We start from the raw sequence: 27,102 nt of genomic DNA on the forward strand, positions 1-27,102 counted from the left end.
CATATTATTCTGAAGATGAAGAAATTCATATTTAATTAAATTATTTTTATTCAATGTGATTCTCTTTATCTTGTGTTGAGTTTTTGGGAAAGGTCTTTAAGCTTTTAGCCTCCTGCCTCTCTCGCACTGTTTACTTTAAATTCATGTATAATTGAGTATATGCAGGTAAAACTTTGTGTTTCGTATGTGAATGTCTTTGTGTACATATCAAATCTTTAAATATTATATAAAATGTATTGTTTAATGTGCAAACAAATAGAGTAAAGCAATCAATAGTCAAAATACAAATAGACATATCTTTTCATCTGTCACATATTCAGACTGTCAGACTTCACATCTGTAAAGAGGAGAATCTTCATGTCACACTTGTTACCAAAAGTTTTATGATATTTCAGCTCATAACAAGAATGAAGGAATGACATTATGTTCATATTGTGTCTGTCTGTAATATTTGGTTACTGAATGTTTATGATAAAAGTTCATCAACACATCTGATGTCTTCGTTCAGGGTCAGACGCATGAAATCTGAATCTGAGCCGATCGGCTGTTTGATCAAGTGACAGCAGGTGTTTCCCATGATGCCGTGTGTCCGTCAGTCGGTGGAGAGCAGCTGCAGCGGCTTCAATCTCGTGAGGTCATTGCTGTTATGTGATGATGCCAGAGTGAGTCAGGCACAGATCTTATTGGCTGCTTCATCTCCAACCAGCCGAATTACGTGATTGTCACATGATCAGTGTTTTTCCAGAGATATCATAAGACCGTCAGACACATACAGGCCCTGCTCCCTGACCCGGAGGACCCATTCACAGCTGCTTCTGTTGTGCTGATGTCATTCAGAGCTTCTCCTACAATATTCAGTAACATTTATTCATCTATGATCTGTTATAGTAGTTGATGTGTTATATTTACTGATCTTTCATTTACTGTTTTCTTTACTCTGTGTTCTGTCAATCTGCTCACAGTAATCTGATTACAGTTCTTCAGATCTCTCGGCGGCATACTGAATAAAAAAAGAAATGATAATAATGATTGTGATCTTGTTCTCTGCATCATTTACTCCTCAGCTGTCATGTCGACACTCTCCAGCTCCGGTCTGTAGATGTAAATGTTTTTATCATAAATCCACACTAACAGTCTTCACTGTAGCTGTAAACAGTCTGAATGTTTCAGGTGTTGATGAAGATGTTGAACATGCTGACTGAATGTTACAGTCAGATGTGATGAACGAGCTCCATGTTTGTGCTTCATGACGACTGTTGGTGGAGTTTTATAAAGTTCACAGAAACTGAAGAAGTGCACTTAGTTTGTGACTGCAGACTGAAACCAGCTTGACATCCAGTTTGTGTGTGTGTGTGTGTGTGTTCGTGTGTGTTTGTGTGTTTGTGTGTGTGTGTGTGTGTGTGTGTGTTCATGTGTGTGTGTGTGTGTGTGTGTGTGTATTCGTGTGTGTTAGTGTGTGTGTGTGTGTGTTCGTGTGTGTGTTTGTGCATGTGTGTGTGTGTGTTTGTGTGTGTGTGTGTGTTCATGTATGTGTTTGTGTGTGTGCGTGTGTGTGTGTGTTTGTGTATGTGCGTGTGTGTATGTGTGTTCGTGTGTGTGTGTGTGTGTGTGTTTGTGTATGTGTGCGTGCGTGTGTGTTTGTGTGTGTGTGTGTGTGTGTGTGTGTGTATGTGTTTGTGTGTGTGTTTGTGTGTTCGTGTGTGTGCACGTGCAGTTGTGTCCTGTGGCTTCAATGTTTAGGCTGATTGACATTTCATCACACAGGTAGGCATCGTATCCCAGAATGCTTTGCTTCACTCCAACCAATCAATTCATTCACATCTGCCAACTAATGAAAACAGCTTTCATCGTTTCTTCATCCACTAAACTAAACTAATCACCAAACTAGAACCCGACCATCACATGACCGTCACGTCTGTTTGAAGGTTGTCAGATGTTATTCTTTGAGTTTTCTTGATGTTGCCATGACTGCAGGTTGTTTTTTGAGTCATACATTCTTCAAACACGTTGATTTGTTTGAAAAAAATTACTTCCCTTTGATTGTTTTTTTAGGAGTCAGTAATCAATAATGTGTCGTAAAGATCGTCTTGTTCCTCCAACTTTGTTTCCAGTCATGTTCAGATGAACAGCGTCTCTCTACTGACAGGTGAGTGAAACACCTGAATTGTGTTACAGCTGTTCAACTTTCTCTGTGTTTACGGGAAAATGGATGAAACCAACACAGAGCCAACAGAGAGATACTCATTTTAAAAAAGTGCTTTGTCATCATAATAAGAAAAGTTTGACTTCAGTTCTTTTCAGAACATAAAAAACATCACTCACGACTTTTTCTTGCACACATAGTCTAGCATCACAGATTCTTTTGAAATATAAAAACATGTGAACTTTCTGATTCAGATCGTTTTGTTTCACACCAATGAATTTATAATATTTTTTTCTTTTCACAGCGTTTTCTACACGACCTTCAAACTTAAGAAAACCTCAGAATCTTTTTCAGGACTCATATAGAAAAATACGAGTAGAAAGACAACAGAAAGCTCTGGGATCTGCTACACCTGTATGGCCACACCCCCCTGCACTCTGATTGGATGGTAATGGTAGGAGAACACCTGCAAGGCTGTAATTATGTGATTTTCATGTTTTGTAAAAACGTTTTTTTGCCTTGTTATAGCCTGAAAATGAAACCATTCTTTGTCTCTCTGCTGATTCGCATTGATCAGGTATTTCAACTTCTGGATTGGGACCCATGATGGGTCACTTCCTGTATAGATAAATAATGCATCTTGTGGATATTTGGTTACATCACATGACGTGACACCCACATCTAAAGAGATCTTCACTCTTTGCTGTTTAGTGACTTAATTTATTAATTTCATGTCATTTTTTCTCTTGTCTGTGAATGTTAACTGCCCTCAGTGTTAATGAGGGGGAGTTTAATTAAACTTTATTGACTCTGTATTTGATTGACAGCTGTAATACTGTCCAATGAGAGCAGAGAGAACTGGCAGAGAAACTGTTTTTTTAAATCATGAACAAGCTGTCAGTGTGGTGGCCACGGCCTGTTGACTGCATCATGTTCAGATGGCGGTGTCCCAGAACACCGTAGTTGATTGCCCGGCAACGGTGGTGGGCGGGGCTGAATATGGTGGCGGCTGCTTCCTCTTCCAGCTGGGTAGGATGGGCATGCTGTCCTGTTTACAGAGGTTCTTCTCAGGCCGCTGGCGAGCTTTGATCTCCCGACACAGAACTCTTTTCTTCTCAATCATCTCCATCATGGTGGCATCTCCACAGAGCCATGGCATCTGAAGATGGAGCAGAGTTCATCAACATGTCCACACCTGTCACTCAATGATCACTTACTCAATTTCTGTTTGAAAACCTCACTGAAGGCTAAGCAGCTGGATCTGAGGGTTCGTTCTGAGTCTGTTTGTTGTCATTTAGAGTCTCTGCATAGTTGTTCAGTATTGTAAAGAAATGTTACTCAGTTTACTTTGCACCTGTAAATATTATGGAAAAATCTACAAAAACAAATGGCTGCACATTGAAACACATAAAAAATGAGGCCAAATGTTTGTTCAGTTTTACAAACCTAAAGTTACTAAACTCAATGACAGAGAACATAATAATAATGATAATTAGATGTTGTTCTTTTCTCTTGTTTGTTTTCACATTCATCTGCTGAAGGAGGAAAGTTTCTCTGAGCTCATTGCAAATCTGATTTTGAGGGGTGAATCTATGAGCATGATTTGTGACATGTGTGAGCCAATTGCAGTGCAGTATGCAATTTACACAAGTGTGATGTGGAAACTTTTTTTTAAAGATTTTTTTCGGGGGGGGGGGGGGGGGGGGGGGGCATTTTTGTTAGTCTCTTTGTGGTTTGTGTCAATCCAATGATCACTCGTTCATTCAAGAATATAACATCTTTCACAACAAGATCCAAAATGTGGATAAAACCTTTAAAGTGTGGAAGTGCAGCAGAAGGGGAGGAGTGAGAGAGAGGCTGAAATGACTGAAGCTCAGTCAGCCAGTGGTGGTACAGAGACCATGTGTACAATGGACATAAAGCTACTGTCAGTGTCTGTGCACCCTTTCTGCGTCCCTCATGAGTTCCCCCTAACTGTTGTTTATATTCACCCCAAAGCCATTGCAGATAATGCAATTTATCTCATCCAATCCTTTACAAAATCCATCTTTTTACAGATTTTATTATTGTACTGTGTGTACTAGCCTATACAAACCCATTTCTTAAATTGATTTTATTGTTGTAGTGTTTGTGTGTGATGCTATTGTTTATCTGTGCTGTACTGAACCGACTGAGGCCCTGTTGTTATTCTAAGGATTATCATTATTACAATAATTATTTGCTGAACTCAATTGCAAAAACGAGGTGCTTGGGCTGCTCAAAAACTCATGAAAGTTGGCACATATGTCAGACATGGTGAAAATGTATATATGATATGGGTCTTGGGCTTGGGTGTGGTAAATTGGCTTGATAGCACCCCCTAACAAATTTCAGTCAAACTCAAAGCCCCCACCTTTAAATTTGACGTAGATGAACGGAATTTAGTAGGCAGTAGTAACATCTCCAGACTTAGAAAAAAGCCTCTTGGAGCCATACCCTAAGTCTAACAAGAAGTCAGCCATTTTCAATTTACTGTGCAATTTTTACTCAGTTTTTACGATTTACAGGTGTTGTACTTTAACAAATTCCTCCGCAAGAATTAACCAGAGCAACTTCAAATTTGGTAGGTGACATCTAAACACCTTTGCAATGCCAAAATGCGAAGCTTTTGAGTTTTCATAGAATGCTCTTGACATGGCGTGCCAATTAATTTACATGTTTCACCATGAAGAGTCCAGGCCTGAACACATCTGTGTGTCAAAAGTGAGTCATTGTCATAGCACCACCTTCTGGCAACAGGAAGTTACAGGTGCTGTACTTTTACAATTTCTGCCTAGCAGATTGACCAGATACATCTCAAATTTCATCAGAAAAGTCTTAAGACCTTGATGATGCTATATTGTGAAGCTTGTGAGTTTTCATTCAATGCCATTGCCATGGTGATCTGGCAAATTTCAATGTTTCAATGTGAAAAGATAAACTGTTTTAAATTGACTCCACATATTTGATAAGAGTTCCAGTCTGAAGACATGTACAGGCCAATGTTGAATCATAGTCATGTTACCACCTACTGGCAACAGGAAGTTACAGGCACTGTACTTTTACGACCTCTGCCTTGCAGGTTGACCAGATCCATCTCAAATTCATCTCAAATCATCGAACTGAACATTTAATAGTCTTTCCACAGAATCCTATTTTATCAGACCATTACTTAATAACTTTTGAATTCCTATTACAGGACTACATGCCATTAAATAAAAATTTCTTCACTAGATGTCTCTCTGATAGCGCTGTAGCGAAATTTAAGGAAGCAATTCCATCAGCGTTGAATTCACTGCTATGTCTCAATACTACAGAGGACTCTTATGTTAACTTTAGTTCCTCCCAAACTGATAATCTTGTTGATAGTGCTGCAGGTTCACTATGAATAACACTGGACTCCATCACCCCTTTAAGAAAGAAGATAATAAAACAAAAGAGCTTAGCTCCATGCCTCCCAAACCGGCACAGTAAAACAAACATCACTAAAATTTCTTTAAAAAAATTTTTTTTTTAATTCATAGAAAACATAGATGTATAAAGGCAGAAAATAAATAGCATCAGGGGATGCCACAGTTGAAGGGGCTGTTAAAGCAGGCATGTAGATGTTTTCAGGCCTGGGCTCTTACTGGACATTGTACAAAGTAGTTAAATATAATTTCCTGTGTCCACAATGTGGCACTAGAGAAAACACAGTAATTATACAACATGTTGCTGTATATCTTGTGTCATATCAGCCTGACTTCCTGTTGCCAGTAGGTGGCGCTATGAGTATGACTGACTATTGACATGGAGATGTGTTCTGGCCTGGACCTCAATCAAGCATGTGGAATTTGGGGTAGATTTGACAAAGTCCAGTGGAGTTCCAACAACTTCCTGTTTCATGGTGAAACATGCAAATTTATGGGCATGCCATGTCAAAGGCATTCCATGAAAAGTCAAGATTTTTATAACTTTTCATCATAAAGTTCTTTAGATGTATCTGACCAAATTTGAAGTCGGTCAGGTTAAACCTTTAGGAGGAGTTCATTAAAATGCAATGCCTGCAAATGGGAAAAAAGTAAATTCAAAATAGCTGACTTTCTGTTGAACTCAGGCTGCAAGAGGCTTTTTTGTGTGACTGGACATGATACATGTGCCTACCAAATTTTGTTCATCTACATCAAACTCAAAGGTGGGGACTTTTAATTTGACATTTTCTAGGGGGTGCCCTCGAGCCATTTTGTAATACCCAAGCCAATAACCCATATCCAGTATCAATTTTCACCACTTCTAATGAATGTGCAAAGTTTCATGAGTTTTCAAGCATTCCTGGCACCTCAAAAATGCCAAAAGTAATTAGGGGGCACTATAGAGCTATGTGCCACGCCCAAGCCCATTTATGACATCAAGTTAGAGTACTTACTAGTTTGAGCAGGTGTGCAAAGTTTTGTGAGTTTTTGTGCATCTTAAAGGCCTCAAATATGTGTATGTAAAATGACAGTTGACGCACAAAATCCAAATTGGCCGACTTCCTGTAAAGCAAAAAAAAATTTTTTTTTCAAGGTATAATGATGAGAGCAATGATGCCACCAAAGTTCATGAATATCAAATAAACTTTTTCAAAACTGGACTTGTGTTTGGGGGCGCTATGGAGCCTGCTGGCCACACCCAAGCCTAAACTATATCACTATAAAAGATACAGTTTCCCCCCACTTCTGATGCAAGTGCAAAGTTTTGTAAGTTTTTGAGCACGTTCAGCCCCTCAACACTGCATTTCTTCACACTGCTAGGTGCTTGGGCCCTAAATATTATGAAAATATGCAAGAAGGAATATTATAACAAAATATTAGAAAATAACAAAAATAATACCAAGGGCATATGGAGTGTATTAAATAACATTATTAGAAATTGATCAAAAACACAAGTTACTCTGAATATTTTATTGACAATAAGACTATAAACAACATGAATTTTGTGGTTATTGGCTTTAACAACTTTTTTGTAAGTGTGGAAAAGAAGAAGCAATGGAAATTATCAACATAATTGGCAAGAGTAAGAATAAAATGTGACTGGAATGGTCATGGCTCTGTCACTGTCTAGCTCTATGTTCCTCCATCAGTCCACTAGATGCCTTCAGGCTTAAAAGACCACTTGAGAGACTATTGCTCGTTGTATTTAACCTTTGTCCTGACATTTAAGTTTGTATACATGTGCTCTATTGGAAGAGCTGCAGAGCTAGGTGTAATAGGTGGTGCTTTTGCCTTCTCCTTGTTAAGAAGTTGGGTTTCCAAATGATATTAACTAGTTGTGCACTTACAGTTGCAGGTTACCATACGCGCAAGTGTTTTTGCTTTTGTTATTTGGCTTTAACAGCTTTTGTTTTTTAGAGAAGTATAGCGGAATGTGTATGCCTATGATATCTACTCTGACTGTGCTTACAACCTTGCGAAACTATAGCACTGCAAGAACCTTTATGTCTCATTGTGTTACCTAGGTTTTGGTTTTCTGTTTGCTCTGTGTTTTTCCTCGTATGTCTCTGTACTGCTTTTCCCGCCACACTTGCCCTGCATCATCTACGTTAGACCTGCCCTATTCCCAGAGTTTTCCTCAGCCAATCAGCTCCTTGACAGTCCTCTCTTGACTCACCTGTTCCCTAATACCTCATTGCTTCTGTCTGTATGTAAGTCCTGCTTTTCAGTTCAGTCTTTGTTGAATCCTTTGTTTTGTTCAGTATTATTCAGTTTGTTCTGATTGTTCTGCTTGCTCAGTGTTGTTCAGTTCTTGTTTTGACCCGCCCCCTGACCAGCCTGTATGAGTCTTTAATAAAGGGGTTTTTCTTCAGCCTTGTTCAGCCTGTAGTTTCCTGCTTTTGAGTACATCCTGCTGCTCTTTGTGATAGGAATGAAATTGATGACTTTCGCTGTACTTGTTTATCTTTAACTTATCATTCAAAGCAGGTACAAGTTATTCCATTATATAAAGCTGGGCACAGACATCACTTTACCAATTACAGGCCTGTGTCTTTACTTTCCTACATCTCTAGTATATTGGAAAAACTCTTTATTGGAAGGTTACACAATTTTATTGAGAAGCATACATTGTTGATGGACAGTCAGTATGGATTCAGAACAAACAGATCAACATCTATGGCATTAATGGAGTTAATAGAAGAAATAACCAGTATGCAGTGAGAGTATTTATAGATTTCTTAAAAAAGCATTTGATACCATTGATCATGATATATTACCCGATAAAATGGAAATGAATGGTATCAGAAGTGTTGTGCTGAATTGGTTGAAAAGCTACACAGGAAACAGGCAACAACTTGTGCAGATAGGTGAGTCCCTCAGGGGTTAGTATTAGGCCCTAAATTGTTTATTTGTGTATAAATGACATATGTAAGGTATCAAGAATATTGAAATTTGTCTTATTTGCAGACAACACCAATATTTTCTGTTATGGGGAAAATTTGCAGCAGCTATTGGAGGTGGACATGACAGTAATGAGTAAATTTAAAATGTGGTTTGACACAAACAAATTATCATTTAATTTGAACAAACTAAACTTGTGTTGTTTGGAAATCGTAAAATAAACACAAGTTCAAATGATATAGATAATGTTAATATAGAAGGAGTATATGAAAATACATTTCTGGGTGTGATATTTCACCACAAAATCTGCTGGAAATCTCATAAGATGTTCGAGCAAAGTCGGCAAGAAGCATTGCATTTCTGGGGAAAACAATGTGCATTCTGGATAATAAAGCATTGTACACTGTATTGTTCACTTGTATTACTGTATCTGAATTACTGTGTGGAGTCATGGGGCAACACTTCTCTGTGCTTGTCTTGTTAGATCTTAGTGCTGAATTTGACACCACTGGCCATCACATCCTATCACAGAGACTGGAACATTTAACTGGTATTAAAGGAACTGCATTAAGCTAGTTTTAATCCTATTTATCAGATCTATTTCAGTTTGTACATGTTAATGATGAATCCTCCATGAGGGCAAAAGTTAGACACGGAGTTCCACAAGGTTCTGTACTTGGACCAATTCAATTCACCTTGTATATGCTTCCTTTAGGTAATATTATTAGGAAACACTCCATAAATTTTCATTGTTATGCAGATGATACCCAATTATATTTATCAATGAAGCCTGATGAACTCAATCAGTTAACTAAACTCCAAGCATGCCTTAACGACATAAAGACCTGGATGACCTGCAATTTATGCTAATGATATATCTACTCTGGATGGCATTACCCTGGCCTCCAGCACCACCGTAAGGAATCTGGGAGTTATCTTTGATCAGGATATGCCCTTTAACTCCCAAATCAAACAAATTTCAAGGACTGTCCTAACCCTAACCCTTGCTGCTGTCACCAATTGCTGCTCATGGAGAAATATTGGGTCTCTGTAAATTAAAGAGTACAGTCTAGACCTGCTTTATGTGAAAAGTGCCCTGTGATAACTTTGTTATGAGTTGGTGCTATATAAATAAAATTGAATTTAATTGACTTGACTACTGAGTAAACAATAGTGTCTGTTATAAAGGGAGACACAAACAAATGAATAAAGGAGTTATTTCAGACACAGCCTAAGAGTTTGGTAAGATTACAGTTTTTATTTATGTTTTTTCTATTACAGGTGATGTCTTTCTCCACCCATTTTAGCTTCGCTACATTGGCTTCCAGTAAAATCCAGAATTGACTTTAAAATCCTTCTGCTCACCTACAAAGCCCTTAATGGTCAGACACCGTCATATCTTGAAGAGCTCATAGTACCGTATTATCCCACTAGAACACTGTGCTCCCAGTATGCAGCTTACTGGTGGTTCCTACAGTCTTTAAAAGTAGAATGGGAGGCAGAGCCTTCAGCTATCAGGCTCCTCTCCTGTGGAACCATCTACCAGATTCAGTCCGGGGTGCAGACACCCTCTCTATGTTTAAGAGTAGGTTTAAAACTTTCCTTTTTGATAAAGCTTATAGTTAGGGCCGACCAGGCTCGCCTTGGATCAGCCCTTAGTTATGCTGCTATAGGCCTAGACTGCTGGGGGACTTCCCATGATGCACTGAGCTCCTCTCTCCTCCTCCTCCTCTCCATCTGTATGTATTCATTTACCATTAATGCATGTTACTAACTTGACTTCTTCCCCGGGGTCCTTTGTGCTTTCTGATCCACAGGAAACCTCATTAACTGCGCTGACATGGGGATGTCCCTCCTCTGTCCTTCCCCTGCTGTTTCTGCTGTTGCTGCTGTCTGTTGTCGCTAGTCATGTATCTATTGTTATTGTTGTTGTTACTGTTGTTGTTCTGCTTCTCTGTGTCACCACCCTCCCCACTCCTTTCTCTCCCTCTCAACCCAACCAGTCAAAGCAGATGGCCGCCCACCTAGAGTTTTTCCTTACCGCTGTTACCAAGTGCTGCTCGTGGGGGAATTATTGGGTCTCTCTCTCCATAAATTAAACAGTTCAGTCTAGACCTGCACTATGTGAAAAGTCCCCTGAGATGACTTTTGTTGTGATTCGGCGCTATATAAATAAAATTGAAATTGAATTGAATTGAAATTTAATTTGTGATAAAGTGGAAATCACTTTAGAAGTTGATTTTAGTGAGATTAAATTTCACGTTAGTTTAATTTTTAGTTTAATGTTGGTTTCATGTTAGTTTCACATAAGTTTAATGTTAGTTTAAAGGTTCTATGTGTAACTTCTAGTAATTCCGTCTCGTTAGAGTCACCATTGGCAGTTAAATGAGCTGCATTTGCTCATGCTCAATGGTGGCATGAGACTATGGCAGGTGATGTATTTTTCCTCACTTACACTTCTCATAATAACAAAAGATCTCTAATGTTGTGTTTTGCAATGTGCTTCAGTGCTTCAACAAAGCATCTCTCCCTCCCAGTCAGACCCCAGAGATTAGCAGGAGAGAGGCAAGGCACTCAGGAGCACGCAAAAACATCACATTCTTTGGATTTTTACAGAAAAACCGACCAAGTCCTTCACATAGAAATCAGTCCACAGGCTGTTACAGGCAACCAGGAAAGTCAGGGAAGGTCTCCTTTTTTAAATTACGTTACAACCAGTTTACTCATTGGCAATAAAAAATGATTAATACATGTCAAATGCTTCACAATGCTTTCATATAGGACCTTTAATGTCAGTTTAATGTAGTTGTCTCATTAGTTTCATGCTCATGTCAGTGATTAATATATTTTAGTATCAGTATTAATGTTTTACTTCATTGTTAAATATACAGGATAAGTGTTAGTGTCAGTCAGTGTTAAGAGTTCAAGTTGAGAGAAATTACAAAAAGTTTACACCAAGTACTTTATACAAAACTGAAATTACAAAAATGCCTTTTGAATGAAGTTAAAAAAAAAACTTTTGTTTACATGTTTACAGATCAGATGTTCAATCAGCAGCCAGATCAAAACTTCTGCCCAAATGTAAAATGTTTTATGTTCTATTCAGTGAAGTTTCTGTCTATAATAATCATCTGATTCACAACATGGATGTAAATGACAGACAGGTAGACAGACAGGAGACGGACAGGTGTTTCACAGGTGTTGTACCTGGCTGAGGACGGGGTGGTGTGGCTCGTGTGGCTGACGTTGTGGCGTTCCACCCGGTGAAGGAACTCCTGACGTGGATGCTGAGCGGCCAAGTTTACACACAGGCTTTGATTCTGCAGATAAAATGATTTTTACATCAATCAACACATAGAGATGCTCCAGCTGTTCACTTCTTGTTCACCTGTTGCTCACCTAAGTGGAACCTTCTAGAAACCAAAGTCTGTATAAAAAGTGACACTTACAACAGGACAGCAGTGAAGACCGAGGGTAAGGCTTTGAATGTTCTCTGATGATGTTTAATAGATCTGTGAGAACATTTCAACCTTACTTGCTTCCGACTCACCTCCTCCTCCTCCAGCCAGCATCATGGTTGGGCTGACTGATGACCTCCCCATCCTGCTAGAAACAGGACTCGATTGTCCGTCTTTGTCTCTGTCCTTACTGTCATGTCTGGGCAGAGACCTGGAGTCTCCTGCAGAGACACAAGAAGACAAACAAACACAGCAGAGTTAGAAATGAGAGACAATAAGATGAAGTGTGCCGCCTGTGCACTGCTTTTTGTTTTGTTAGTAAATTCAGTGTTTTGCTTCAGTATCCGCAATCATGAATATCACGGAAACAACTCCTGCAGATATATTTCAAACTTTTCTTACCTCATCTGTGGAATTATTGGACATTCTGGTCAAAGGTGTCCTCACCTTTTGCCAGGTAGTGAAATGCAGGTGGAGAGGAAAATGTGCCAGACTTCACACACCCTTACTGGGAATATTTCTCGCCAACTTGCGATCACTGTGTGACAGACTTGAAGAATTTCAGCTGAGACTTTTCTTCATCCTCTGATTTTTTTCTTCACGGAGACATGGCTTTGTGGATCAATACTGCACTCTGTGCTGCAGCTGGCAGTCTTCTAACTGTTCAGAGCTGATCATGTGCTGACGTGCTGCAGTAAGCGTATTGTCTCATTTCTGGTTGCCAACTGTGTTTACTAATAGCATTTTTGCTGTTCTCAACTCAGTTAATTTTGCCATATTCTTCATTACTGTGGATAAATACCCACTGTACATTTAAACTTATGCTAGTTCTGCTCAAGCACTCTTAGCTCTCTCCTTCTTTTAGCGACTTTTCTCACTAATCCCACAGTTGTTAGTTATATATGTTTAGCTATTCCTCCACCTCCTTTAGTGATAAGGGTACATGTAATAAATGTAGTTTCTAACAAGTTCTCCCCCCTCAGTAACACACCCACTGAGAAACCAACTCTGATCATTGGCAGCTCTATAGTGAGAAATGTGAAGTTAGCAACACCAGCAGCCATAGTCAAATATATTCCTGGGGCAAGAGCAAGGAATATAGAATCAAATTTAAAACTGCTGACTAAGGATAAGCATGAATATGGTACAACTGTTATTCACATCAGTGGGAACGACTCCCGATTACGCTAATCAGAGGTCACTAAAATCAATGTTGAGTCGGTGTGAACATATGCAAAGACAATGTGGGACTCTGTAGTTTCCTCTGGACCGCTGCCTAATCTGACCAGTGATGTCATGTATAGCCGCATGTCATCATTCAACCGCTGGCTGTCGAGGTGGCGTCCAGCAAACGATGTGGGCTTCATAGATAACTGGCAGACTTTCTGGTGAAGACCTGGTCTGATTAGGAGACAGGATGATCATTTCTTCTCTCCTTTGTTAATGTGTGCATGTTCCTGAGAGAAGGAATGTCCCTCAGGAGGCCCACTCCTCTCTCCATCCTGGCTGATGCCCAAATAAGGTACCGTTCTCAGGATTGGTATAAGCAAGACATTATTTTATATTTGTGTTTAGTGTTTTCAGGCAATTCCCATGACAACCCAGAGCTGAGACCAGGAGACAGAGCTGCAGTCCTACGCTCTGCTCTGCTTCCATTAGAGCAGTTACCCACCCAAAACCACATAGAGACTGTGTCTGTCCCCAAAACCACATAGAGACCGCGTCTGTCCCAAAACCACATAGAGACCACGTCTGTCCCCAAAACCACATAGAGACCGCGTCTGTCCCCAAAACCACATAGAGACTGTGTCTGTAGCAAATCCACATAGAGACTGCATGTCCCCAAAACCACATAGAGACTGTGTCTGTCCCCCAAACCACATAGAGACCATGTCTGTCCCCAAAACCACATAGAGACCACGCCTGTCCCCGAAACCACATAGAGACTGTCTGTCCCAAAACCACATAGAGACTGTGTCTGTCCCCAAAACCACATAGAGACTGTGTCTGTCCCCAAAACCACATAGAGACTGTGTCTGTCCCCAAAACCACATAGAGACTGTGTCTGTCCCCAAAACCACATAGAGACCACGCCTGTCCCCGAAACCACATAGAGACTGTGTCTGTCCCCCGACCACTTAAATCAATTAAATCTAAAGTAAACAAAAGTAGAGTCATTCATAACAATCTAATAAAACTTAACACCACCACTGCAATAGTACAACAAAATATTCAATCAGGTATCTTAAACATTACATCACTATCACTTAAAGCTGTATTAATAAACGATTTAATCTCAGATCATCATATTGATTGATTGTCTTACTGAAACCTGGCTGTGTCATGAAGAACATGTCAGTCTAAATGAATCCAGTCCTCCCAGTCATATTAATACTCACATTCCTCCAGACACTGGCCGAGGAGGAGGAGTCGCAGCCTAATTATCAACTCTAGACCTGAACTTCATTATAACTCATTAGAAAGTCTTGTTCTTAGTCTCTCAGCCAACCTGGAAAACTTTACAGCCAGTTCTATGTGTTATAGTGAACCGTCCTCCTGGTCCGTACTCTGAACTCTTATCTGAATTCTCAGAGTTTTTATCAAACTTAGTCCTTAGTACAGATGACGTAATTATAGTAGGTGATTTAATATTCATGTGGACGTTGATAATGACAGTCTCAGTACTGCATTTATCTCATTATTAGACTCAACTGGCTTCTCTCAGTGTGTAAATAATCCCACTCACTGTCTTAACCACACCCTCCACCTTGTTCTGGCTTATGGCATCGAAATTGAACATTTAATAGTTTTTCCACAAAATCCTATTTTATCAGATCATTACTTAATAACTTGTCTATCTGATAGTGTTGTAGATAAATTTAAGGAAGCAATTCCATCAGTACTGAATTCACTGCCATGTCTCAATACTACAGAGGACTCTTATACTAACTTTAGTTCCTCCCAAACTGATAATCTCGTTGATAGTGCCGCAGGCTCACTGTGAATAACACTCGATTCCATCGCCCCTTAAAAAGGAAGATAATAAAACATAAGAGGTTAGCTCCAAGGTTTAACTCCCAAACCTGCAAATGAAAGCAAACATCACGAAAACTTGAGAGGATTTGGCGTTCCACCAAACTACAAGAATCTCACTTACTCTGGCAAGATAGTCTTAAAACATATAGGAAGACCCCATCCCAACTAGGTTGCTTAAGGAAGTCTTATCCTTAGTGAGCACTTCTTTACTAGATATGATCAATCTGTCTTTAGTAACAGGCTATGTACCACAGTCCTTTAAAGTAGCTGTAATTAAACCTCTTCTTAAGAAGCCTACTCTTGATTCAGGTGTTTTAGCCAATTATAGACCTATATCTAACCTTCCATTTCTCTCTAAGATCCTTGAGAAAGCAGTCTCTAATCAGTTATGTGACTTTCTACATAACAATAGTTTATTTGAGGATTTTCAGTCAGGATTTAGAGGCATCATAGCACAGAGACAGCACTGGTGAAAGTCACTAATGACCTCATAACTGCATCAGACAAAGGATTTGTCTCTATACTTGTCCTGTTAGATCTTAGTGCTGCATTCGACACAATTGATCATCACATCCTTTTGCAGAGACTGGAACATTTAATTGGCATTAAAGGAACTGCATTAAGCTGGTTTAAGTCCTATTTATCAGACCGATTCCAGTTTGTACATGTGAATGATGAATCCTCCATGAGGGCAAAAGTTAGACATGGAGTTCCACAAGGTTCTGCACTTGGACCAATTCTATTCACCTTATATATGCTTCCTTTAGGTAATATTATTAGGAAACACTCCATAAATTTTCATTGTTATGCAGATGATACCCAATTATATTTATCAATGAAGCCTGATGAAACCAATCAGTTAAACAAACTCCAAGCATGCCTTAACGACATAAAGACCTGGATGACCTGCAATTTTCTGCTACTAAACTCAGATAAAACTGAAGTTATTGTGTTTGGCCCTAAACACCTTAGAAACACATTATCTAATGATATAGCTACTCTGGATGGCATTTCCCTGGTCTATCCCACTAGAACACTGCGCTCCCAGTATGCAGGCTTACTGGTGGTTCCTACAGTCTTTAAAAGTAGAATGGGAGGCAGAGCCTTCAGCTATCAGGCTCCTCTCCTGTGGAACCATCTACCAGATTCAGTCCGGGGTGCAGACACCCTCTCTATGTTTAAGAGTAGGCTTAAAACTTTCCTTTTTGATAAAGCTTATAGTTAGGGCTGACCAGGCTCGCCTTGGATCAGCCCTTAGTTATGCTGCTATAGGCCTAGACTGCTGGGGGACTTCCCATGATGCACTGAGCTCCTCTCTCCTCCTCCTCCTCTCCATCTGTATGCATTCACGTATCATTAATGCATGTTACTAACTTGGCTTCTTTTCCAGAATTTTTGTGCTTTATCATCTCACAGGAAAATCCAGAGATCGAGTTGTGGGCCATGCAGGGATGATGGTGTGGTCCTGTGGGTGTCCTGCCTTGACACCTTCTCCTGTTATTATTGTTATCATTATTTTTATTACTAGTCATATTTCTATTATTAGTATTGTTGTTATTGTTATTATTGCTGTTATTCTGCTTCTCTGTGTCTCCTTCCTTCTTTCTCTCTCAACCTAACCGGTCAAGGCAGATGGCGTCCACCAAGAGTCCAGTTCTGCTTGAGATTTCTTGACTGTTAAAGGGGAGTACAGTCTTGACCTGCTCTATGTGAAAAATGCCCTGAGATAACTTTTATGATTTGGCACTATATAAATGAAATTGAAATTGAAATTAAAATCATGACACAGAACCCTCCAGAACTCTCCAACAAAAGGTGGAGGTTTCTGTTTTTACATGAATGAGGGCTGTTGTAACAATGTGGCAGTGATTCTACAGTACTGTTGTCCTGATCTGGAATCCATTTTTATCAACTTTAAATCCTTCTGCTCCCCCCATGAGTTCATGTCCTTCATACTGGTCAATGTTTACATCCCACTGCAGACCAATGTGCATAGGCACAGCACACACTTGCTAACCAGATACTGTGTGAAGCAGACAAACCCAGACTCCTTGGTTATTGTCCTCAGCAACTTTGACAAAGGTAATTTAAGCCACAACCTGCCCAAATACAGACAATTTATTAAATGTTCAACCAGAGAATACTTTGGATTACCATTAGATTACTATCAGCAGTGCTACCATGCTGTCCCCCATGCTGCACTGGGCCACTCTGACCATGTTATGGTATGGTCCACCTGATCCCCTCATACAGGCAGAAATTAAAATGCTCTAAGCCTGTGGTGAGGGTATCTAAGAAGTGGAGCAGTGAAGCTGTGGAGGACCTCCATTAGTGTTTGGACTGTACATACTGTCCAAACACAGTCTGGATGACAGAGGCTGTAATGTCCTACGTCAGCTTCTGTGAGGACATCTGTAAAACCATCACACACCAGGGAGACTTACAACAATGACAAACCCTGGTTCACAGCTAAACTCAGATGGCTAAGGTTGGAAAAGGAGTGGGGACAGGGAAAAGTTTAAAGAGGGGAAATACAGGTTCGTAACAGATACAGATTATTCATTAATGCATCCATTTATTCATCTTCCATCTGTCACTCAATCATTCATTTGCCCATTTACAGCTGATTGTTGATTTGCTACCTGACATAAATGTTTTTAAAATGTTCTGTTTCTCTGCACTAGTACACCTGGAACTCCTCCTCTACTATAACTTACCTACAGCTCACCTGTCACACTGTTATCCAAACACACCTGTGTGTTTGGATAATAATGGACAGGACAAATCTCCGTGCACATAAATGGTCAAACAGAAGTAATCACAAAATAGTATATCAGTGAAGACACCAGTGAAATATCTATTCAGGCTTTTTCTTCCACACCTGCCCTCTCTTGGGTCTCAATCAATGAGCTTGTAGATAACTTCAGTTCTAAAATTACAAATGTTATTGTGCCATTGCACCTACTAAGGTGAAGGTGGTCTCTGGTAAAAGAGAGATTTCCATGGAGAAATGCTGGTCAGAATAGAAAAAAGAGTGTTGAAAAGCTGAATGCTGGTGGCGAAAAACAAACCTCTAGGTTCATTATGACATCTATAAAGAGAGACCTCACATTTATAATTTGGAACTGAGAAATGCAAGGAGGTCCTTCTTCTCTGACATCATCACCAAAAACAATAATAATGCATGTGCCTTGGTTGCTACTGTGTGGATATGTGTTGTCCCTGTGTCCACTTAAAATCAATTCACGTAGTCCTGCTGTTCCTGCTGTTTGTTGTTGCTAGTCATGTATCTATTGTTATTGTTGTTGTCGTTGCTGCTGTTGTTCTGCTTCTCTGTGAAATCCTCCTGCTGCCTTGATATTCTGCCCACAGGATTTTTCTGATGTTTCTAACTTCATGGCCTCAGATCCTCTACAGATTGTCATTATGTCTCTTCTCTCAGGTGTCTTCCCACAGGCCCTGAAAACTGCCGTCATCAAGCCACTCTTAAAAAAGAACAATCTAGACGCTTCACTAATGAACATATTAAACCTCCCGTTTATAAGTAAAATCATTGAAAAGCTGTATCAACAGCTGAGCAACTTCTTGGCTCTAAACAACCGTTTTGATGTCTTTCAGTCAGGATTTCGACCACATCACAGCACTGAGACTGCTCTTGTTAAGGTCCTCAATGACATCCACTTAAACAATGACAGTGGCAGAATTTCAGTATTAGTATTACTATATCTCAATGCTGCATATGACACAGTTGACCACAACATATTACTAGACTGGAAAACTGGGTGGGACTTTCTGGCACAGTACTAAACTGGTTTGAATCCTACTTAAAGGACAGGGACTACTTTGTGTCTGTAGGTAATTACACATTTGAGTGGACAAAAATGACACATGGAGTTCCCCAAGGCTCCATTCTGGGGCCTCTTCTGTTCAACATCTACATGCTCCCACTGGCTCAGATTATGGAAAACAACTAAATATGCTACCACAGTTATGCGGATGACACACAAATTTGCATAACCATATCACCAGGGGACTCTGGTCCAATACAAGCACTGAGTAAGTGCATTGAGCAAATCAATGATTGGATGTGCCAGAATTTTCTTCAATTAAACATAGATAAACCTGAAGTAATTGTTTCTGGAGCCGAGGAAGAACGATTAAAAGCCAGCACTCAGCTTCAATCAATAATGATAAAACCACAAACCAAGCCAGAAATCTTGGTGTCGTCATGGACTCAGACCTGAATTTCAACAGCCACATTAAGGCAATTACAAAGTCAGCCCACTATCACCTGAAGAATATATCAAGAATTAAAGGACTTATGTCTCAGCAGGATTTGGAAAAACGTGTCCATGCATTTATCTTCAGTAGATTCAACTACTGTAACTGTACTACTCGAGTCCTCACTAAGACCAAGAAAGTGGATCATATCACTCCAGTTCTCATCTTTACACTGGCTTCCTGTCTGTCGAAGAATTGACTTTAAAATACTGCTGTTGGTTCATAAAGCACTGAATGGTTTTGGGCCAAACTACATTTCTAATCTGCTGCTATGTTATGAACCATCCAGACCTCTCAGGTGGTTTGGGACAGGTCTGCTTTCTGTCCCCAGAGTCAAAACTAAACATGGAGAAACAGTGTTCAGTTTTTATGCTCCACATATCCAAACAAACTCTCAGAAAACTGAAGGTCTGCTGCAACTCCCAGTTCTTTTAAATCACAACTAAAGACTTTTGTTTGCTGCTGCCTTTGATTAAATCAATTATTCATTTCTTACACTGCACTACAACTTTTATTCTTGTATTTTATACCTGTCTTATTCTATTTTAGCTTGTTTTTGTTTTCTACTCTCAGCTTTTTAATTAAATGTATTAAATTAATTAAATGTATTTTATTATGTTTCTTTTGCACTTGATGTCTTGATGCTTTTAATGTTTTATGTAAAGCACCTTGAATTGCCTTGTCGCCAAAATGTCTGTAACTGAGTCTGTATTTAAACAGACAGCATAACTGTAGTACAATGCAGTATTGTTGTAGTATAAGGTAGTACTGATGCAGTATAATGCAGCACTGATGCAGTATGATTGTAAGTACTGCCCCTCACCTTCACTCCTCCGGCCTCCAGAGCCTTTCTTCAGTCGTCCGGAGGTAAACAAGTTGTTGAGCTCGTCCAATGGGCTCGTCGGCGTCTGTGACCTCATCGACACGTTCTGCATGGAGCCATGGGTGGAGGAGGAGTTACTGAGCTTAGCCCCACCCTCCTGGGCGCGGTGTGAGGACAGGCGGGGCATCAGAGCATCGTAGGGAGGTGGCCTCTTCAGGCTCAGAGGTGTCAGACAGCGCCCCATGCTCACCGGAGACGGGCATGCTGATTGGCTGCGAGGGTAACCGTGTCCGCTGTGGGCAGAGCCAGACGACTTGTAGAGGGCGGAGGGGAGGGGCGGAGCCGACGAGCGACCTGATGATGTAATGGTGTGAGTGGATGGCAGGTCCCGGTCCCTGCGGTGGGGGGCGGAGTTCGGCGGGGGTTCGGCCCCCCCCGTCTTGCTGTAGGGGGCGTTCTCCAGTGCGGGCAGCCGGGTGACATCCAGTGGGGTCAGGGGGGATTCCGGGGAGTGAGGGGAGCACTGGGCGGGGGCAGGGGGGAAGACGAGCAGTGGGGGCCGGGGTGTCAGGAGGTTGGGGAACGGTGGGGGGATGTCGCAGGACTCGGGGTCCATGATGGAGTCCTGCAGGAAGTCCTCCAGCACTGGGAACTTCATCTCCTCGTAGACTGCCTCGCTTGGCTCAGCCCCCCCGGGATCTGAACCTTTCAGCTCCTGCAGGACGTGTCCCACCATCTCAATGTAGACTGGCTCCTCATCATCCGTGTCTCTGGATGCCGGACTCTGGCTTTGGGAGGACGCTTTGTCCCGTCGTGAGGAAGTTTTCTTGTTGCCGTGGTTACGGATGTAAGACTCATCAAAGGAGGTGCTGAGTTGTGTGTTCGGGTTCCTTTTGGGTTTCGGGGGAGGCATCTTCCTAGAGTCCTCCAAGTAGGGACATCGAGCTGAGGACAAACAGACTGAGTTAAAAACCTCAACCCAAACTTGAACCATGTCCACTAGGACATCATGTCTGTTCATGGAACAACATGTCTGTCCATGAGACAACATGTCTGTCCACTGGGACATCATGTCCACCTTGTCTTCTGACTCTGCAGAAGACAGATGTGAGGACAGTTGTTAAACCCAGCAGGTGTCTCACCTTCAGCCTGCTCCGGCATCTCATTGGTTTCTTTGGGCCTGTTGGCGACTGCCGAGCCTCCGTTGACTGTCTCCGAGCTGCTGCTCAGCTTGGTGTTGGGGTCTCTCTTAGGTTTTGGTGGTGGGTGTTTTCGGTTATGGTTAGCGTCATCATCGCCGCTGCCCACTGAGTGGAGGGACTGCGAGCGGACAGTGAAGCCCTGGCTGGGTGGAGGGATCCGGTCTTGCGGGGCTGGCATCGTCATGAAACCCATCCTGAAATGTTTCCCGGAGTATGCCCCATCCGTTGCCCTGGCAACATCTTCACCAATCCTGGATGGACAAATAGAAAGTCACGTTAGTTCGATCATTAACTAATAACCCAACACGAAACAGCAGAACATGAGCTTCACACACATCACATGGATGATACAGGAGGAAGAATGACACACATTTAAACTCTGAACATCATTGATGATATTGCTGAGCTTTTTAATACCTTTATGCCTATTTTCTTCTTTCTTCTTGGTTGTAACTTTACTAACTTCCTGTTTGTTTCTACAACAGTAATAAAACCTTCTGCCCACAATGTATCAGTTTGAATCCAGTTTATTTCATGTGAAGAAAGACATAAACAGCTTGCATGAAAAACATGTTTGTTCTCAATAAATGTGTTCAGTGGTGTTTGTGCCTCCTGAGCAGCTGTAAGATCAGATCAGTGACATTTTAGTTATACACCCGTCTGTGACATGAAGATTGCTGCTGTAAAGCTTGTTGGTTGAACATTTCTTTACAAACATTACAAACAGAATCATTCATGTGGAAATGTAGATTTTTTCCACCAAACAAATAACATTAACGTGGACATATTTTACTTTTTGTGTACATTTCAATGCTTCAACTGGAATGAACTGTCTTTACATGATATATTTATTTTTGTATTTCTATATGTCTAAATGTTTTTCTTGTATTTATTTATTTATTTATTCATGGCATATTATGGCTTCACTTTCCATGGCAGCAAGAAGTGGAAACGTTTCGTCCATCTTTAAATACAGTGTTCAGTGTGTAGTGGTTAATAGCAGGTAGGAATAGTTTGCTTCTGTCTGGTTCGCCCAGCTGACAAATCCTGCTTTAGACTGAGGTTAGTACCACCCACTCATGAAATACAGAAATAACCTAAATAAAAGCTGATGTACAGAAATGTAGGAATAAATTCAAAACATTCATTTTATTATGTCCTTTTTCGTACCAAATGTATTTAATTATTTATTTTATTTATTTGTTCATTTATTTATTTATACTTATGACATTTTCCATCCTCCATAAAAAAAAAGTGTTTACGTGTTGAGTGTTTTATAAATTTTGTTAAAACATAACTTGTTTTCATGGAAGAAAAGTTTGCACGTTTATGATTAATTCTACCAGATATAAACATCTGGCACCATTTGATTTATCCTTCTTAATTCATGTTCATATAAGATTATAAACGCCACAGGATCTGAAGTACAGGCCTCATTTCTAAATATAAGAGAATGCATTTACAGATCATTGGCTGCTTGATCATCACACACTAAAACTGTTTTGTTCTTTTAATATATTCAGCTCTGATAATGTTTCTACATCTAGATTCACACTCGTATACCTCTTGATGGCTTCTTCTTGCCGTCTCTTCTTCTGGTGTTTCTCCTGCAGGTAGGTCCAGTTGGTCTGGTTGCGAATGCGGTCGCTCTCCCTGGCAATGTCAGAGGCATTCTGGATCACCAGACCATCGTAGGTTCGAAGGCCGCTGTCCTCCACATATTGGAAAAACCTCCTAAAAGACGATGCCTCTTCCTGAGACGTCATGACTCCCCAAATACCTGAGCAGAGGACAGAGAGTTAATTATGCGTCCTGTTTCATGTTTCATGTTGACAAACATTCAGATGAAAAGTGTTTTCTGTGCAGACAAACATTCATAAACTAGTAAAAATAAAAATTGTTAATATTTGATTTTATTACACCATTTATTGATTTTTTTTCTTTACTTTTTTGTTTTTACGTTTTGTCACTTTTTCCATTTGAACAAATTCAAAACCTGTGTAGTATTTAGTCTGATGTCTGGTGGCTCGATCATGTTAATCACTTCACATCTCCTACCAGCAGCCCGTAACCATGACAGCCAGCTCTGACCAACCATAACTGTTTGTTCGATTTCTTTACAGATCAATTCACTTCTTTGTTTTACGTTGGGAAACATAAAGACAATTGAAAGAAAGACTGATTTTTTTAATTTAACCTAAAGATGGTGCAACAATGTGTAAAGCAAACACAGGTATCACTACAGGTGACACAGATAACAGTACAAGCTGCTAAAAACATCTGGAAGATTATAAAACAAAGTTTCAGGACATGAGAGGAAACCTAACCCTAACCCTGCAGAACATCTGAAAACATCACATGATCACCCTTCTGTTACTAATCAATATACCTGAATTTGCTCTCATACCTAGATGTAATAACGTGTTCACACAGGTTTTATAAGAATAAGGTTGTTGAAAATGTGTGCTAATGATAATTATCAATGAGATCAATGTGTTTCTATCAGATCCTTATGCCTTTTAATTTATTGTATATATTATTATATATACAGTATTTATAAAATTATTTATATCTTTATTTGTATTCAAATAAAAGTGGAAATATGTGTAAAAATCCAGTTTTTGTTTTTATTAAACTTTTAATTTTAGGATATTAAAGTGCTCATGAATAAACTACCTTATGAAGGAGGTTCATAGACGACTGCGCTGACTACTGAGATAAAACTTTACTCATCGGCTCCCTGCAGACAGACCTCTACCTATTTATACACCCATAACACACAGACAGCACAGCCTGGAACACGTAGAAGAACTTCAGAGGTGATTCTTGCTTTGCACTTTTCATTTATTGTCTATTTTTTACAACCTAACTTTGTGGAAAGGAGAAGAGGAACAACAGGTTATGGAGAGTCTCTTGGGAGCACTTTGTGTGTGTCAGTAGTTCAGCTTTATCTCTGGCTGACACCCCCAACTCCAGGACTGATGTCCAAATAAGGAAATGTGCGTCATGCAGCAGGTGGATGTGACTCCCCTCATTGAGACCTGCTGATAGACGTCACAGCGGAGCAGAGGAGAGACACTGAGATAGTGATGTAACCGACCTGCACGCTGGTATCTGACATGGTTGTTTTCTTCCCGAAAAACAAATAATTTTAAAAATATTTGTATGAAATAAATATTTGTAAAAAAAAAACACTATTTGTGCTTTGCCAAATAATGTATATATATATATATATATATATATATGTGTGTGTGTGTGTATATATGTACTGTACTGATCAATATACCTGAATTTACATATATATATATATGTACTGTACATATAATATCTATATTATGTATGTATGAGATGCAGTTGATTATATACATCATTTTTGTTTTATTTCCAGGAGATATGGACATGAACAGAATAAATGATGTTCAGAGCAGATCAGACCAGTTTGATGTCTCTGATTGGTTTCAGTTATTGATTGATAGTGATCCTGAGTGGACTGATTGTTGGTCTTTTCTCTCCTTCAGTCCTCCCCTCACTGATGATATAATCTCTGCTCTCCTCCCCCACCTCTCCTTCTCCCGGCATCCAGCTAAAAATGGAACACGGAGACAGCCAGCCGTTACCTAGCAACAGCAGCATCTCTCACAGGAGCATGATGTCATGCTTGCTGGTCCAAGGGGGAGGAAGAGGGGGGAGGGTAGGAGTGGAGGAGAGGAGAGGAGAGAAGGAGGAGAGTAGAGGAGAAGAGGGAGAGGGGAAAGGAGAGGAAGAGGAGGAAGGGAGGAGGAGGTGATGAACATTTCTTCAAACCTTCAAAATAAAAGTATCCAGATTTTGTTAGCTCAGAAATAAAAAAAATGGGGCTTTTAAAGTGAAATTCACACCATCAGTATTTTCTGTTGACTGAAATGAGTAACGGTGACCTTTGACCACGAGTCCATCCCGTGATCAGTCATCTGTATTGATCCTGAAGGTGATGATTAATAGAGGAGTGCAGTGAAGCAGCAGGATGCTTCCTCCTTCCTTTCCGAATAAAGTCTGTCTCCCTGATCGCTGATGCTGCCGTCCCACAATGCAACAATGCAGAGTCTGTTTAGGCCTTCCTCAGTCTGTGTTCCAGTCCAAATGACCTGCCTGTTTTACCCAGCATGCTTTAGGAGCTGACTGTGCTGCAGCTAACTCTCCATTATAAATAACCTGCTGACAGGACGCCTGCAGCTGCAGATTGGTCATGAATTTATGAACCCATGAAGGTTTTATGTTTGTAAAACTGAGAAAAGTAGTTTGACATCATCCTGATGTAAAGTCTGCGGGCCAAGTGGGAGAAACACTACTGAGCATGTGCAGGAAGCCAGAAATGTTTTCAGCTCATATGCCAGATGAGCACTTCTCATTGGATTGGTGTAAATCTGCTGCAACGTTTTTGGAGATGTTTGGGAGCCGCTGGCCGGTTGAGACCAGCCTGCTAGCAGCCCGACTACTGAGATGATCGGTCGGTCAACATGTCGTCATCCTAGGAAGAACATGATCCCATGAACTGATCTGCAGCTCTTTGCTGATTTACCACTGGCTCTAATGTCTCTGCATCATTTAGATATATGATATAATAAGATAAATGTTGGTCTCACAGATGAAAGCTAACAATTGTAGCTGCAACATTAGTTTGTCTGAATGTAAAGTGAAGCTTCATGTTGTTACTGGACAGAACAGCAGCGCTGCCTCTGAAGCTCCTTATGTACACATATCACCACATTTACATACATACACATGGACTGAAATGAACATCAGTCTGTATTAAATATACTTTTACTTTATTACAGCTGCAGTTTGGATTTTTATAATGGCTACAATTTATGCATCTCACTGTCAATTAGATTATTATTTCTTGTTAAAAAGTCTGTTAGTGGAGCTTTGAGGCGAGTTGATGATGTCACAGGACAGTCAGGTACAAGTGATGATGTCACAGGACAGTCAGGTACAGGTGATGATGTCACAGGACAGTCAGGTACAAGTGATGATGTCACAGGACAGTCAGGTACAAGTGATGATGTCACAGGACAGTCAGGTACAGGTGATGATGTCACAGGACAGTCAGGTACAGGTGATGATGTCACAGGACAGGCAGGTACAGGTGATGATGTCACAAGTACGTCCTCCACAGTTTCTACTCCTGAATTCAAAATTCACCTTTCAAAATAATAACCTGGTTCTCTCAGAAGGTAAAGTTAGAGAGAACGCACACAAACAGGAAGTGATGACAAACACACACTGAAGCTTACCGGAGGATCCGCGAGGACTCACACTCCCTCCATCCCTCCTTCTATGACTCCTTCGGTGTCTCCTTCAGTCCTTCTGTGTCTCCTTCTGTGTCTCCTTCTGTGTCTCCTTCAGTGTCTCCCTCTGTGTGTCCTTCAGTCCTTCCGTGTCTCCTTCTGTGTCTCCTTCAGTCCTTCCTGTGCAGAATCAAAGATGGATGAATGTTCGCTGCAGCTCAGAGGAGACGATGACTCGTCTGCAGCATTAATCCACACAACCTCCTTTCTCCTGCTGTCGTTCTCCTCTTGTCCCTTCCTGTCCTGCTGTCTCCCTGTTTTCCTGTCTTGCTGTCTTTCCCTCCGTCCTTTCGTTAAATCTCCTCAGAGCGGTAAAAATCCTGGCTCACACACACACACACACGCACACACACATACACACACACACACATACACAGCTCACACACACACGCATCCCCGGCAACGATCGCCACAAGAAACGAGAGGCTGAAACCACGGCAACCTGACAGCATCCTCAGCCT

At 40.6% G+C, this 27,102-nt stretch overlaps 1 protein-coding gene across 1 annotated transcript; it reads right to left on the bottom strand.

Moving 5' to 3' along the window:
* Positions 1–3,061: 3,061 nt before the first annotated feature.
* Positions 3,062–27,102, bottom strand: nyap2a (neuronal tyrosine-phosphorylated phosphoinositide-3-kinase adaptor 2a). Its single transcript, XM_044353141.1, has 7 exons — positions 26,588–27,102; positions 22,878–23,094; positions 21,255–21,565; positions 20,113–21,057; positions 12,065–12,193; positions 11,722–11,834; positions 3,062–3,302 (listed from the first exon to the last, which is right to left on the bottom strand). Exons 2-7 carry the CDS (start codon positions 23,078–23,080, stop codon positions 3,078–3,080), a joined length of 1,926 nt encoding a protein of 641 aa, XP_044209076.1. The 5' UTR covers positions 23,081–23,094; positions 26,588–27,102; the 3' UTR covers positions 3,062–3,077.

The sequence above is a fragment of the Thunnus albacares genome, chromosome 6, assembly GCF_914725855.1.
Source record: "Thunnus albacares chromosome 6, fThuAlb1.1, whole genome shotgun sequence".
Lineage (NCBI taxonomy): Eukaryota > Metazoa > Chordata > Actinopteri > Scombriformes > Scombridae > Thunnus > Thunnus albacares.

Coding starts and splice junctions, on each gene's coding strand:
- nyap2a (XM_044353141.1), bottom strand. CDS start 23,080: ATGACGTCTCAGGAAGAGGCATCGTCTTTTAGGAGGTTTTTCCAATAT. Junction 12,194..20,112: donor TGGAGGCCGGAGGAGTGAAG/GTGAGGGGCAGT, acceptor GTGTCTCTGCAG/GAGACTCCAGGTCTCTGCCC. Junction 3,303..11,721: donor ACCACCCCGTCCTCAGCCAG/GTACAACACCTG, acceptor CTCCATCTTCAG/ATGCCATGGCTCTGTGGAGA.